The following is a 14,473-nucleotide window of genomic DNA, read 5'->3' as shown; positions in this document are numbered from 1 at the left end:
ACAGGGCACTATTTCTCCCATTAGAACCAATGATGGGGCACTATTCCTCCCACTGACACCAATGATGGGGCACTATTCCTCCCACTGACACCAATGATGGGGCACTATGCTTTCACTAATACCAACTATGGGGCACTATTACTCCCATTAAAACCAATGATGGGGCACTGATGGGGCATTTTCTACTTCCACTGGTCACAGTCTGCGCTCCCCCCACCCCCCTAGCCTGAAGGACTGTAAACCGCCCCAATTGCTTAGAAAGTTTGGGGCCCCCCGCGTTTAGCAGACTGATGGAATGAAATCCAATACCTATAATGGCCGTTTCCATACCTTATCAATGAAATACAGTGCAACAGCTCTCTGTCTCTTTTTCATCTCACGGGATTTCCAATCTGCTCGATACTGAGATCGGATGTGATCTACCACATCTTTCAGGCGCCGGGCGGTCTCATATTTCTGCCAATCCTTTTCCCCCTGAATTACAAAGGGTACAAAACACAGTTAAAAACAAACTCCAGTCTAAGTAAGTTTCTAAATATATTATAATGGCAAAGCTGTTTAACCACTTGCTTACTGGGCACTTAAACCCCCCGCAGTCCCAGACCAATTTTCGGCTTTCAGTGCTGATGCACTTTGAATGACAATTGCGCGGGCATACAACACTGTACCCAAATGAAATTTTTATCATTTTTTTCCCACAAATAGAGCTTTCTTTTGGTGGTATTTAGTTACAGCTCGGAGTTTTATTTTTTGCTAAACAAAAAAAGATGCAAAAAAAATAATAAATCATGTTTTAATAGTTTGTTCTAAAATTTTGCAAACGGGTCATTTTTCTCCTTCATTGAAGTGCGCTGATTAGGCGGCACTGATGGGCTGCATTGGTGGGCACCGATAGGCATAGTTAAGGCGGCACTAATAGGCACAGATAAGGCGGCACCGATGGGCACAGATAAGGCGGCACTGATGGGCAAAGATGGGCACAGATAAGATGGCATGGATGGGCACTGATAGGTACCACTGATAGATGGGACTGATGGGCACTGATAGGTGGCTCTGATGGGCGGCACTGCTGGGCACTGATGGGCGGCACTGGGGTGCAGCACCTTTGAGGCAGATTGTGGGCACTGTGGGTGGCACTTACTTTTTATTAGGGTGGCACTGCAGGGGGCAGGTGGGCGCTTGCATTGCTGGCCGTGATCGGGACGGAAGTCCCTCTCACGGCCGCCGGTGATCGGCTTTTTTTTCTCCTCGCGCTGTCAGAGCGAGGAGGAATACTAGCCGATTACCGGCTCCGTTATATCACCTGATCAGCTGTCATTGGCTGACAGCTGATCACGTGATAAGGGGTCGGGATCGACCCCTTGCACGGATCGGTGATCAGGCGAGTCTCATGGACTCGCCGATCACAGAGCGCGCAGGCCGCTCCTGCACGGGACTACGTCAATAGACGTAGTCCCGGAAAAGTAGGTCCGCGCTAATGCCGTCATTTGGCAATAGCGCGGATCCCAAGTGGTTAAACACTTAACCACTTCCCACCCGGCCAATGCATATATACGGCCGTCTACTCCTGATAGGACGTTCAGGAACGTCCTTCAGGAGTAGCGGGATCGCGCGTGCCGGCGCAGCGGCGCGATCCCGATGTGCTCGTGTCACCCGGACACGGCACATCTCAGATCGGCAGGAGGGCTCTGTGATTGGCCCTCCTGATCACATGACGGCCGTGTCCAATCACGGCAGTCATGTGATGTAAACAAACAGCCGGTTGCTAGGCAATCGGCTCTCCTCTCCTCACACGGAAGTCACCGCTGAGGAGAGGAGAGCAGAACGCTGCAGCCGGCTGATGATCAGTGAGTATGGGCTGCTTTTTACAGCTTTTTACTCACTGATCATCAGTGTAGTGTAAACACACAACACACCACACAGTACAAACACAGTCCCCACATATGTCCCCAAAACATATACATGTCCCCAAATAATAAAAACACATGTCCCTAATAATAAAAACATGTCCCCCACATATGTCCCACTAAAATCACATGTCCCAATGATTATCTGCACACATATGTACGTGATCACCTGCACACATATGTACATAATCATTTGCGTACATATGTCCGTGATCACACAAACCATTATACACTTAACGGAATTTTTTTTACCAAAAACATGTAGCAGAATACATTTTGGCTTAAATTTATGACAAAATTTGATTTTATTGGATTTCTTTTCAAATAGAAAAAAGAAAATATTGTTTTTTTTCCAAATTTCCGCTTTTTTTGCGCTTATATCGCAAAAAAAAAAAAAAACGGAGTCGTGAATAAATAACACCAAAATAAAGCTCTATTTGTGCGAACAAAATGATAATGTCATTTGGGTACAGCGTAGCACGACCGCGCAATTGTCACTGAAAGCACTAGAGCGATGAAAGCTGAAAATTGGGCTGGGAAGGAAGGGGGTGAAAGTGCCCTGTATTGAAGTGGTTAAGGACCGCCCCACATACATACACTGCGGCAGGGCAGCCCTTAAGTGCAAAATCACATACCTGTAAGCGATTTCCTTTCTTCGGCTCCAGGACACGCACCACTGGAGCCCCGCTCCCGCTGTGACTGGACACAGCGGGAGCCAATCAGAGGGACTAGCGAACCCGATGTTCACCGGAAACCCGGCAATCGATCTGAGAGAGGCAGAACGGCAGTCTGCCTATGTAAACTAGGCAGATCGTCGTTCTGCTAGTAAGACAGAGCTCCCATGTTTCTGCTAAGAACACAGAGCTCTGTCTTTCTATAGTTAAACCATCCCCCACACAGTAAGAAAGCACTTCAAGGGAACACTGTTAACCGGTTTGATCACCCCTGGTGTTAACTCCTTCCCAGCCAATGCCATGAGTACAGTAACAGTGCTTTTTTTTTTTAGCACTGATCACTGTATTGGCGTCACTGGTCCCCAAAAAGTGTCAGATTTGTCCACCGCAATGTCGCAGTTCCCATCAGAATCGCTGATCGACGCCATTACTAGTATATAAAAAAAAAAAATCTAAATAGAATATATAAATCTAAGGCCTCTTTCACACTGACGTCCCGTTCAGGCCCGCCTGTCAGTTTTTCAGGCGGACCTGAACGGGTGCTCCATAGAGGTCTATGGAGCGTCGGATGTCAGCGGTGACATGTCCGCTGACATCCGACCCGCTCCGATCCGAAAAAGTGTAACGGAGGAAAAAGCTATTTTTCCATCCGTCTGCGGATCGGATCGGGTGACGACGGGCACTGCGGTCCGTCGTCATCCGATCTCCCATAGGGGAGAGCGGCGCTGTGACAGGTCCGTCCCTGCGCAGTGTGCAGAGACAGACCTGTCATCTCCCTGCTCAGCGGGGATCGGCGGAGTGATCCCCGCTGAGCAAACGGACATCCACGGGGCGGATCAGAACTGATCCGCCCCGTGTGAAAGGACCCTAAATATAAATATAATAAATATATCCCGTTAGATGTTAAAACTTTTGCACAAACCAATATATGCTTATTGGGATTTCTTTTTTACATATTGGCCTAAATTGAAGAAATTTGATTTTTATTGGATATGTTTTATAGCAGAAAGTAAATATCGTTTTTTCCCCCCAAAATTGTCAATTTTTTTGCTTATAGTGCCAAAGAAAAATCGCAGAGGTGATCAAATACCACCAAAAGAAATCTATTTGTGGGGGGAAAAAAAAGGACTTCAATCTTGAGTAGTGTCGCACGACTGCAATTGTCAGTTAAAGTAATGCAGCGCTGTATCACAATAAAATGGCCTGGTCAGGAATGGGGGGGGGGGGGTAAACCTTCCAGAGCTGAAGTTAATGGTAAGATTTCTCCTTAACTGCTTCCGGACCGCCCACAGCATATATACTGCGGCAGGGCGGCCCGGCTGTGCAAAATCACATACCTGTATGTGATTTTGTGCACGCGGGCGGTGTAGGGGGCACGCGCTGCCGGAGATGAAGTGGTTAACATTTCTCCTTAAAAGATAAGTTTGCCTTTGTAAAAAAAAAAAATACCCATCTTTTTGCAGGTAAATTGCAATTACAAGTTCACAGCTGCAGAGGCTGTTGGTATTTGTAGTTCTCTCCTCTGTGAATGAATGACGCAGCCCGGTGGACGGAGCCATAAATTGTGAGCCATTTCCTGGGGAAAAAAATCTCTGACTCGCTGGCACTATAAGTGACAAGTCAGGGGCTGCAGCAGTGGGAACATGACCGAAAAACATGTGTAACATGTTCCCAAAGGTGAACTTCTTCCTTTAACCGCTTCAGTCCCGGAAGATTTTACCCCCTTCCTGACCAGAGCACTTTTTGCGATTCGGCACTGTGTCGCTTTAACTGACAATTGCGCGGTCGTGCGACGTGGCTCCCAAACAAAATTGACGTCCTTTTTTCCCCACAAATAGAGCTTTTTTTTGGTGGTATTTGATCACCTCTGCGGTTTTTATTTTTTGCGCTATAAACAAAAACAATATTTTTTACTATAATAAATATCACCCAAAAATATATATAAAAAAACAATTTTTTTTCCCTCAGTTTAGGCCGATACGTATTCTACTACATATTTTTGGTAAAAAAAAAATTGCAAGGAGCATATATTGATTAGTTTGCGCAAAAGTTATAGCTTCTATAAAATTGGGGATAGATTTATGGAATTTTTTTTTTTTTTTTACTAGTAATGGCAGCGATCAGTGATTTTAATGGCAGCGAACTGCGACATTATGGCCCCTTTCACACTTGTGTGATTTGTCCTACAACTTGGGACAGGAAAGTCACATGACAAGTCGTACCCCATGATTTCCAATGAGTACCGTTCAGATCTGCACCATCTTCATGTCGCAACGACTTCAAAGTAGTCCCTGCACTACTTTCGTGCGACTTTGATGCGACTTGCGGTTTCCGTAGACCTCAAGATTACACAGGCATTGCTTCAAGTCACGTCAAAAATCGCACGACTTTCAGGTCACACAAGTGTGAAAGGGGCCTGAAGGGTACTGCTCTGTGTACAGAGTCCTGTGTGTAAACACACAGGACTCTGGGCTGTGATTGGACACAGCCGATCAGCAGGTCTCAGCCATAAATTATTGGCCAGGACCTGATGACAGAATCACGCAGTATCCAAGCACAGTGTGGGTCAGTAACACGGAAGAAAGCTGGCGAGTATATTTATGTTGCCGAGTCTGCTGCAAATCACTGTGCCCGAGTGGCACGTAGCTAAAAAAATGGAATAAACTGTGATAGACTCCATATAAAAGATTTGTATAGATGGGGTTTGATCAAAAAATAGAATGGTACCACATCCCAAGTAATAAATATTTAAAGATATAGGGAAGAAACAAACAGGGGACTGGAGGGTAACCAACCCCCGGGACTTTTAAGACGGTACCCAATAGCAAAAACAGAAAATAAAATCAATATAATTTTATTGAAAATACAAATGTATAAAAACATTTCCGGAAAAAAGGAAAATATATAAATATAAGTAGCAAGTCCTAACATACAAGAACTAGTGCAGAGTCATACAGAACTACACGTTACCGAATTTGTACATTATACATGCTGCATTTTTCTCTCTACATGTTTCGCTCTTCTGAGTTTCTTCAGGACATTGCAGCGTGTACAGTTATACAGAGAAACCAATGGGTCTTTAAGTTCATACTTTTCAAAGGGTTAACTAAATCAAATGTTGATAAGTGAATAAGATCACAGTATAAAAATAGAATATAATGAAAAACGCCATTGAGGAGCCCGGATGTTCCCCGGCAGTCTGAGGAATGTCTAGGAAATAAAATGTATTAGAGCCAATTTATAGAATGTAGAGGACAAAATGTCTCAAGATCGCCAGAGTATTGTCAGATGGTATTAGAAATTGAATGCCTTACCAGAGAACGTTCACCTTTCTCAAAGATATGCAAAAAAGATCTGGACATTTCCTTCCGATTACATCAAGGTGTCACAGGGATCCCTCTCCATCAATTGCCTTATCAACATTTGATTAAGTTACCCCTTTGAAAAGTATGAACTTAAAGACCCATTGGTTTCTCTGTATAACTGTACACGCTGCAATGTCCTGAAGAAGCTCGGAAGAGCGAAACATGTAGAGAGAAAAATGCAGCATATATAATGTACAAATTCTGTAACATGTGTAGTTCTGTATGTCTCTGCACTAGTTCTTGTATGTTAGGGCTTGCTACTTATATTTATATATTTTCCTTTTCCGGAAATGTTTTTATACATTTGTATTTTCAATAAAATTATATTGATTTTATTTTCTATTTTTGCTATTGGGTACCTTCTTAAAAGTCCCGGGGGTTGGTTACCCTCCAGTCCCCTGTTTGTTTCTTCCCTGTATCTTTAAATGTGAGACTCCAAATATTCAATAAAAAAATTCAATATTCAAGGAGAGTGCTTTTTTGTGCAAGGGTAATTTATGCACATCTGTAATTTTGGCTCCAGGACCTGCAGTTGGTGAACTGGGCTACTGATGAATGTTTTGGGGGTTTTCTTAGCTGCATGATGGATTGTTGGAACGATTGTGATTGGCAATCTAGATCGCTGCTTTTTCTCACCTTGAGTTTTGAGCTTGGGTTCAGCATGATGTACTTAATGGCACCCTGGATATTTTCTGTCCATGAAGCCAGCCAGGTGACTGTGTTATCAAAGCGCACTTCCTTCCACTTGCTGCCAGGAGGGGGCTCAGGAATCTTCGAGTCTCTGAGAAGAAAAATATTTTACCATTAAATTATATATATTGGACTCTGGAAACTTTAAAAAAAAAAAAAAAAAAAAAAACTGAGGGGTGAAAGTAGACACAAGACAGTACCTTGTTCTAGAGCAGGGGTGCCCAACCAGTGGCCCGGGGGCCACATGTGGCCCGCGGAGACCTCTGATGTGGCCCGCGACCTCCTTCTGTAGGATGGCAGATTGGCAAGCCCAGATCATGTGTTGCAGACCCGCCATCCCAGAGCATCTGCGTTGTTAATGAAGCCGGCAAAGCAAGCGGCTGTGGAGCAGAGCTGTATAAGTTGATGCTTCCAGTACAGCGCTGTCTCCTGCCACAGGCGCAGCGATACTAAATGCACTCTGCCGGAGACAGCAACAGCAGGTGATACCTGAATGGAAGACTGTTATTAAAGGGTCAGTTTATTACTAAAATTGCAGTGTATGTATGGTCATATCTGTGCAATGGTTACTGGGCTGCTTTCAAACTGATCCGCAGGTGCAGCGCTCCTTCAGGTGACCTGCACTGAGGCATAGACTTCCGTTATTACCTGCAGGTTTGGTGAGCTTTCAGAAAGTGCCCCACACCTGCAGGATATAATAGAAGTCTATGGCAAAGTGTAGCTAACCCACAGGAAAGACACAGGTGCACTGCGCTGCATTGGTGTGAAAGGCCCCTTTCACACAATCGCTCCAACTCAATTGAACCCTCCATTCACCTCTATGAAATGGCAGATGTAAACAGATGTGTGACCTTTTATACCCGCCTACCTCTAATCTGATTCGCACAAAAAAAAAAAAAAAAAAAAAAAAAAAAAAAACAGAAGGGGATCATCAACCCTCAGGGAGGATCGGATCTGAGGACCCGTAGAGTGGACTGTGTCAGTGTCCGCTCTTCACGGACCGGTCATCCGACTGCTCTGCTCATTGTGGCCCGCAACCGGTTACCAAGTCACTTAAGTGGCCCTAACTCTTCAAAAGGTTGGGCACCGCTGATCTAGAGTATATCCCATAGTTTGAAGATGTTCTATAGCGATAACGTTCATGCAAACCAATCAAAATACACTTTTAGTGGGATTTATTTTTTTTTAACCAAAAAATTTTCCAAAATTGACAGTCTTTTCGTTTTTCCAAAATTGACAGTCTTTTCCCGTTTATTCAAACTTGTCAGACTTTTTTCATTTTTTTCCAACTTGTCGGTCACATAGCACGAAATATAAAAACCCCGGTAGTGATCAAATACCACCAAAAAAGCTCTATTTGTGTGAGAAAAAAAAAGATCTCTTTTTAATTTGGGTACAGCGTTGCATGACCATAATATTGTCACTTTAACCACTTCAGCCCCGGACGGCTTTACCCCCCCCCCTTAATGACCAGGCCATTTTTTGCGTTACAGGGCTGCGTCATTTTGACAATGGTGCGGTCGTGTGAAACTGTACCCATAATTTTTTAACAAAATTTATGTTCTTTTCCCCACAAATAGAACTTTCTTTTCATGGTATTTGATCACCTCTACATTTTTTTTGTGCTACAAAACAAAAAAGACTAACAATTGAAAAAATAAATAAAAAAACGATATTTTTTACTTTCTGCTACAAAACATACCCCCAAAAAAACAAAAAGTCTTCATCATTTTAGGCCAATATGTATTATTCTACATATTTTTGGTACAAAAAAAAAAAAAATCACAATAAGTGTATATTGATTGGTTTGCTTTAAAAGTTATAGCATCCACAAACTATGGCATATAAGTTGGCATTTTTTAAATTGTCTTTACTAATAAATAATGGCGGCAATCAGTGATTTTTAGCAGGACTGCAACATTATGACGGACAAATCTTGACACTGACACTTTTTGAGGACCAGTGACACCAATACAGTGATCAATGCTAAATAAAAATGCACTGATCACTGTACCAATGACACTGGCAAGGAAGGGGTTAACATCAGGGGCGACCAACGGGTTAACTATGTTCCCTGCAAGTGTTTTCTAACTGTGCGGGGGATGGACTGACAGGAAGAACACAGATCGCTGCTCCTGATTACTAGGAACAGATCTCCACGTTCTCCCGTCAGAATGGGGATCTGCCTTGTTTACATGGGCAGCTCCCTGTTCTGCCTCTCTGTTGAGCGATCGCAGGTGTCAGCGGACATCGGGTCCGCCAGACCCACGGATTGGCTCGCCCGCCGTGCAGTGGGTGCGCACCCAGTTTATAGTGCACAAAACAACATTCAGTTACGTTGTTTCATGCAATACAGCAGTCCTACTGCAGTATATATATATATATACAGTGGTCGGTCTTTAAGTGGTTAAAGTAATGCAGTGCCGACAAGCAAAAAATGGCCTGGTCATGGGGGGGGGGGGGGCATGTAAATCTCCTGGAGCTGACATGGTTATGGCAGGCGATGGTCTCACTTGGGGTAGTCGGTACTGCTGTGCTTTATAAATTCATGTGTCATATGGGAACCGATTGGCATAGGATAAAAAGCGGAATACAGGAGAGCTCACTCACTTGCTGCAGTTTATAATGACGTCCTGGGGTCTTATTCTCATTTTTAACATTCCCATTTTGGGGTGGTCTCCTCGGCCACGGAACAGACCTGGTGGTTCAGTTTTAAAGTTGCCAATTTTTTCCCGATGCCCGTCCAGTATGCAGTAACCGTACTCCTCCTGAAGCTTGCTGGCCTCCTCCTTCAATTTCTGAAGTGCAAAGAAAAAAATAAAGTAACACAAACTTACTGCATTATAATGGTATATTCCTACATTGAATGCTGTATATAGAACAACATTTTTTATATATTTATTTATAATATATATTTATTAGAGCTGCACAATTAAAGAGAGAGTCCGGCGTTTTTTTTTTTTTTTTAAAGCCAGCAGCTACAAATACTGCAGCTGCTGACTTTTAAAATAATGACACTTACCCGCCCAGCGCGCCCGCGATGTCGGCACCCGAAGCCAATCTCTCGATCGTCTCTCGGGTGCTGCCGCCACCATCTTGGGTATGGGAATCAGGAAGTGGAGCCTTTCGGCTTCATTTCCCGGTTCCCTACTGCGCATGCGCGAGTCGCGCTGCGCAATAAGGATGGACCCCGCTGTCTCTGGGATCCGTGTGTTTCCCAGCAGGCAGCGGGGGACCTGTGGAAAGGGGCGTAGATTCTGCGGAAAGGGGCGTACCTTCTGCAGATATCTATGCCGGAAGTGGGTGCAGATACCTGTACTGTACAGGTACCTGCACCCCCCTCCCCCCTGAAAGGTGCCAATTGTGGCGCCGGGGGGGAGGAGGATTCCAGTGAGCGGAAGGTCCACTTTAGGGTGGACCTCCGCTTTAATCGTGATCTCGACTCAACCTTGTCTATTGCAGTTTGCCGATTCTTTCATATAACAAGTGGAGAGACTTATCTGCTCACTCAGCTGTCAAAAGAAAACATCCCCAAGTTTTTAATATCAAACATTGTAACCAACTCTTCCTTCTTCGATCAAAGGGATAAACATCTGTATGTAAAGAAAAAATCCAGGCAGTCTGCCAAGTTTTAACCGCTTAAAGTCTAAATCTTTTTCTGACACTTTAAGTTAAAATCAATATTCTTTGCTAGAAAATTATTTGGAACCCCCAAACATTATATATATTTGAGCAGAGACCCTAGGGAATAAAATGTCAATTGCTGCAATAATTTTATGTCACACTGTATTTATTTTGCCCAGCGGTCATTCAAACACAATTTTTGGGGAAAAAATACACTTCAATGAATATATAAAAAAAATAAAAGCGAAAAAGTTAGCCCAATTTATTTTTTGCTTTAAATGTGAAAGCCATTGTGCAGCTCTAATTATATACACACACATACATATACCAATCAGCCATAACTTTATGAACCCCCCCCCCCCCCCCAATATTGAGCAGCTCCCCTTTTTGCTGCCATACAGTGCGACATTATATATATATATATATATATATATATATATATATATATATATATATATATATATATATATATATATATATAATGCGTGGGGGTTCTAAGTAATTTTCCAGCTAAAAGAAAAAAAAGAAAAAGAAAAAAGATTTTAACGTGAAACCAACAAATGTCAGAAAAAGCTTTAGGTGGTTAGACTTCCCACATTTACACACAGAAGTGTATTCCTTTGATGTAAAGGACAAATGGTTACAATGTTTATACTTAAAGGGGTTGTAAAGGTAAATTTTTTATTTTCTACATAGGTTCCTTTAAGCTAGTGCATTGTTGGTTCACTTATCTTTTCCTTCCATTTCCCTTCTAAATGTTTTCTTTGTTTTCTTTGTCTGAATTTCTCACTTCCTGTTCCTCCTCAGTAAGCTGTTCTGGCTGACTAACCACCGCTCGGATGATGGTGAGAAGTTTACTGAGGAGAAACAGGAAGTGAGATATTCAGACAAAGCAAAAAAACATTTAGAAGGGAAATCAAAGGAAAAGGTAAGTGAACCAACAATGCACTAGCTTAAAGGAAACTATGTAGAAAATAAAAAAATTACTTTTACAACCCCTTTAAGGTCCACTGCTAAAGAATGTTGTGATTCTTGGCAGACTGCCCAGTTTTTTTCTTTTCCTTTCTTTTGATGGCTGTCAGGTTTAGCAGAGCAGAGAGAATTCTCTGCATAAAAAGAATTGGCAAATACTTTGTCAAGATCGGAACGGGAATTTTTTTTTTTCGATAATTCTTAACGATTAATCGTGCAGCTCTAATATTAAATATATATATATATATATATATATATATACAGGGCTCGACAAACCCCGGGCGCCAGATCGCATTGGCGACTAGAATTTGTGATCTGGCGCCTGGGGCAGCACAGCGGGGGTATCCTGTCTCCTTCCACCCCCCCCCTGGTGTGATCGTGTCGGGCCGCGCCGCCGCCGGCCGGTAATTGAGGCCGCGGCTTTGAGGCCTTCTGTGGTCCTATGTTTAGTTCTGTAATCTGGCGCCATCTAGTGGTGGCTGTTGGTATGACAGCCAGCGATGCTAATGAAGCTTTCACTGCCCACCCATCTCACCTTTACTTAGAATAAAAAAAAAAAAAAAAAAAATGTGTGTGTGTGTGTGTATATATATATATATGTGTTTAGGAGTTCTAACAACCTAGAGAATAAAATGGTGGTCGTTGCAATACTGTCTGTCACACCGTATTTGTGCAGCGGACTTACAAGCGCATTTTCGGGGAAAAAGTCTTATTTTTTTAATTAAATATAACAGTAAAGTTGGCCCAATTTTTTTATATTGTGAAAAATAATGTTACACCGAATAAATTGATACCCAACATGTCACGCTTCAAAATTGCGTCCGCTCATGGAATGGCGACAAACTTTTAGCCTTTAAAATCTCCATAGGCGACGTTTAAAAAATTCTACAGGTTGCACGTTTTGGGTTACAGAGGAGGTCTAGGGCTAGAATTATTGCTCTCGCTCTACCGAACGCAGCGATACCTCATGTGTGGTTTGAACACCGCTTTCCTATGCGGGCGCTACTCACGTATGCGTTCGCTTCTGCACGCAAGCTTGGCAGGACAGGGCGCATTTAAAACTTTTTTTTTTTCTTATTTTAACTTTTTATTTTTTCACGGTGCTTTTTAAAAAAAAAAAATTGTCACTTTTATTCCTATTACAAGGAATGTAAAAATCCCTTGTAATTGAAAAAAACAGGACAGGTCCTCTTAAATATATGAGATCTGGGGTCAGAGAGACCTCACATCTCAAATTTACACTAAAATGCAATAAAAAAAATAAATAAAAAAAAAAAAAAAATTGTCATTTGAAAAAAAAAATAAAAAAAATAAATGTCCCTCTAAGAGCTATGGGCAATGACATGGAGACAGGTGGGGGGGCCGCGCTATCCTCCCCTCGTCTCCATGTCAGGCCAGGGACAGGTCTGGATTGCCGTTACCGACCTGGCTCCTAACTTTTTTAGCTGGCTCCTAGATTCCAAGCAAATTTGTCAAGCCCTGTATATATATATATATATATACACACACACACATACACACACATATACACATACACACACAGTGGGGATCAAAAGTTTGGGCACCCCAGGTAAAAATGTGTATTAATGTGCATAACGAAGCCAAGGAAAGATGGAAAAATCTCCAAAAGGCATTAAAATTACAGATTAGACATTCTTATAATATGTCAAAAAAAGTTAGATTTTATTTCCATCATTTACACTTTCAAAATTACAGAAAACAAAAAAATGCCGTCTGCAAAAGTTTGGGCACCCTGCAGAATTTATAGCATGCACTGCCCCCTTTGCAAAGCTGAGACCTGCCAGTGTCATGGATTGTTCTCAATCATCATCTGGGAAGACCAGGTGATGTCAATCTCAAAGGTTTGAAATGGCCGGACTCATCTGACCTTGCCCCAACAATCAGCACCATGGGTTCTTCTAAGCAGTTGTCTAGAAAACTGAAACTGAAAATAGTTGACGCTCAGAAAGCTGGAGAAGGCTATAAGAAGATAGCAAAGCGTTTTCAGATGTCAATATCCTCTGTTCGGAATGTAATTAAGAAATGGCAGTCATCAGGAACAGTGGAAGTTAAAGCAAGATTTGGAAGACCAAGAAAAATATCAGACAGAACAGCTCGCAGGATTGTGAGAAAAGCAATTCAAAACCCACGTTTGACTGCACGATCCCTCCAGAAAGATCTGGCAGACACTGGAGTTGTGGTACACTATTCCACTATAAAGAGATACTTGTACAAATATGGTCTTCATGGAAGAGTCATCAGAAGAAAACCTCTTCTACGTCCTCACCACAAAAATCAGCGTTTGAACTTTGCAAATGAACATATAGACAAGCCTGAGGCATTTTGGAAACAAGTTCTGTGGACCGATGAGGTTAAAATAGAACATTTTGGCCGGAATGAGCAAAGGTACGTTTGGAGAAGAAAGGCCTCAGAATTTAATGAAAAGAACCTCTGTCCAACTGTTAAGCATGGGGGTGGATCAATCATGCTTTGGGGTTGTATTGCAGCCAGTGGCACAGGGAACATTTCACGAGTAGAAGGAAAAATGGATTCAATAAAATTTCAGCAAAGCTGAAGTTAGAGAGGATGGCTTCTACAACTGGATAATGATCCTAAACACACCTCAAAATCCACGGGGGATTACATCAAGAGGCCTAAACTGAAGGTTATGCCATGGCCTTCACAATCTCCTGACCTCAACATTATTGAAAATCTATGGATAGACCTTAAAAGAGCCGTGCGTGACAGACAGCCCAGAAATCTCAAAGAACTGGAACACTTTTGTAAGGAAGAATGAGTAAAGATACCTCAAACAAGAATTGAAAGACTCTTGGCTGGCTACAAAAAGCGTTTACAAGCTGTGATACTTGCCAAAGGGGGCAGTACAAGATATTAACTCTGCAGGGTGCCCAAACTTTTGCAGACGCCATTTTTTTGTTTTCTGTAATTTTGAAAGTGTAAATGATGGAAATAAAATCTAACTTTTTTTGACATATTATAAGAATGTCTAATCTGTAATTTGATGCCATTTGGAGATCTTTCCATCTTCCCTTGGCTTCGTTATGCACATTAATACACATTTTTACCTGGGGTGCCCAAACTTTCGATCCCCACTGTATATATATATATATATATATATATATATATATATATATATATATATATACACATACATACACACACACACACACACACACATATATATATATATTAGCAGAGACCCTAAAGAATAAAATGGCGG

The 14,473-nt window shown here is 42.3% G+C and overlaps 1 protein-coding gene across 3 annotated transcripts in view; it reads right to left on the bottom strand.

Moving 5' to 3' along the window:
* Positions 1-14,473, bottom strand: part of LOC143995810 (DNA topoisomerase I, mitochondrial-like) — a 171,528-nt gene that overhangs the window by 31,862 nt on the left and 125,193 nt on the right. For all 3 annotated transcript variants that reach the window (XM_077490522.1, XM_077490523.1, XM_077490524.1), the window contains 3 exons: positions 9,247-9,434; positions 6,583-6,727; positions 331-474 (listed from right to left, as the gene is read on the bottom strand). In XM_077490522.1, the coding sequence (XP_077346648.1) occupies positions 331-474; positions 6,583-6,727; positions 9,247-9,434 (477 nt within the window). The remainder of the gene's footprint in view (positions 1-330; positions 475-6,582; positions 6,728-9,246; positions 9,435-14,473) is intronic.

This window comes from Lithobates pipiens, unplaced genomic scaffold (assembly GCF_037356315.1).
Source record: "Lithobates pipiens isolate NorthernLeopardFrog02 unplaced genomic scaffold, aLitPip1_a1.2 Scaffold_19, whole genome shotgun sequence".
Classification (NCBI taxonomy): Eukaryota; Metazoa; Chordata; class Amphibia; order Anura; family Ranidae; genus Lithobates; species Lithobates pipiens.
The sequence above is the reverse complement of the archived record's forward strand: the minus strand, read 5'-3'. Positions and strand labels throughout refer to the sequence as shown.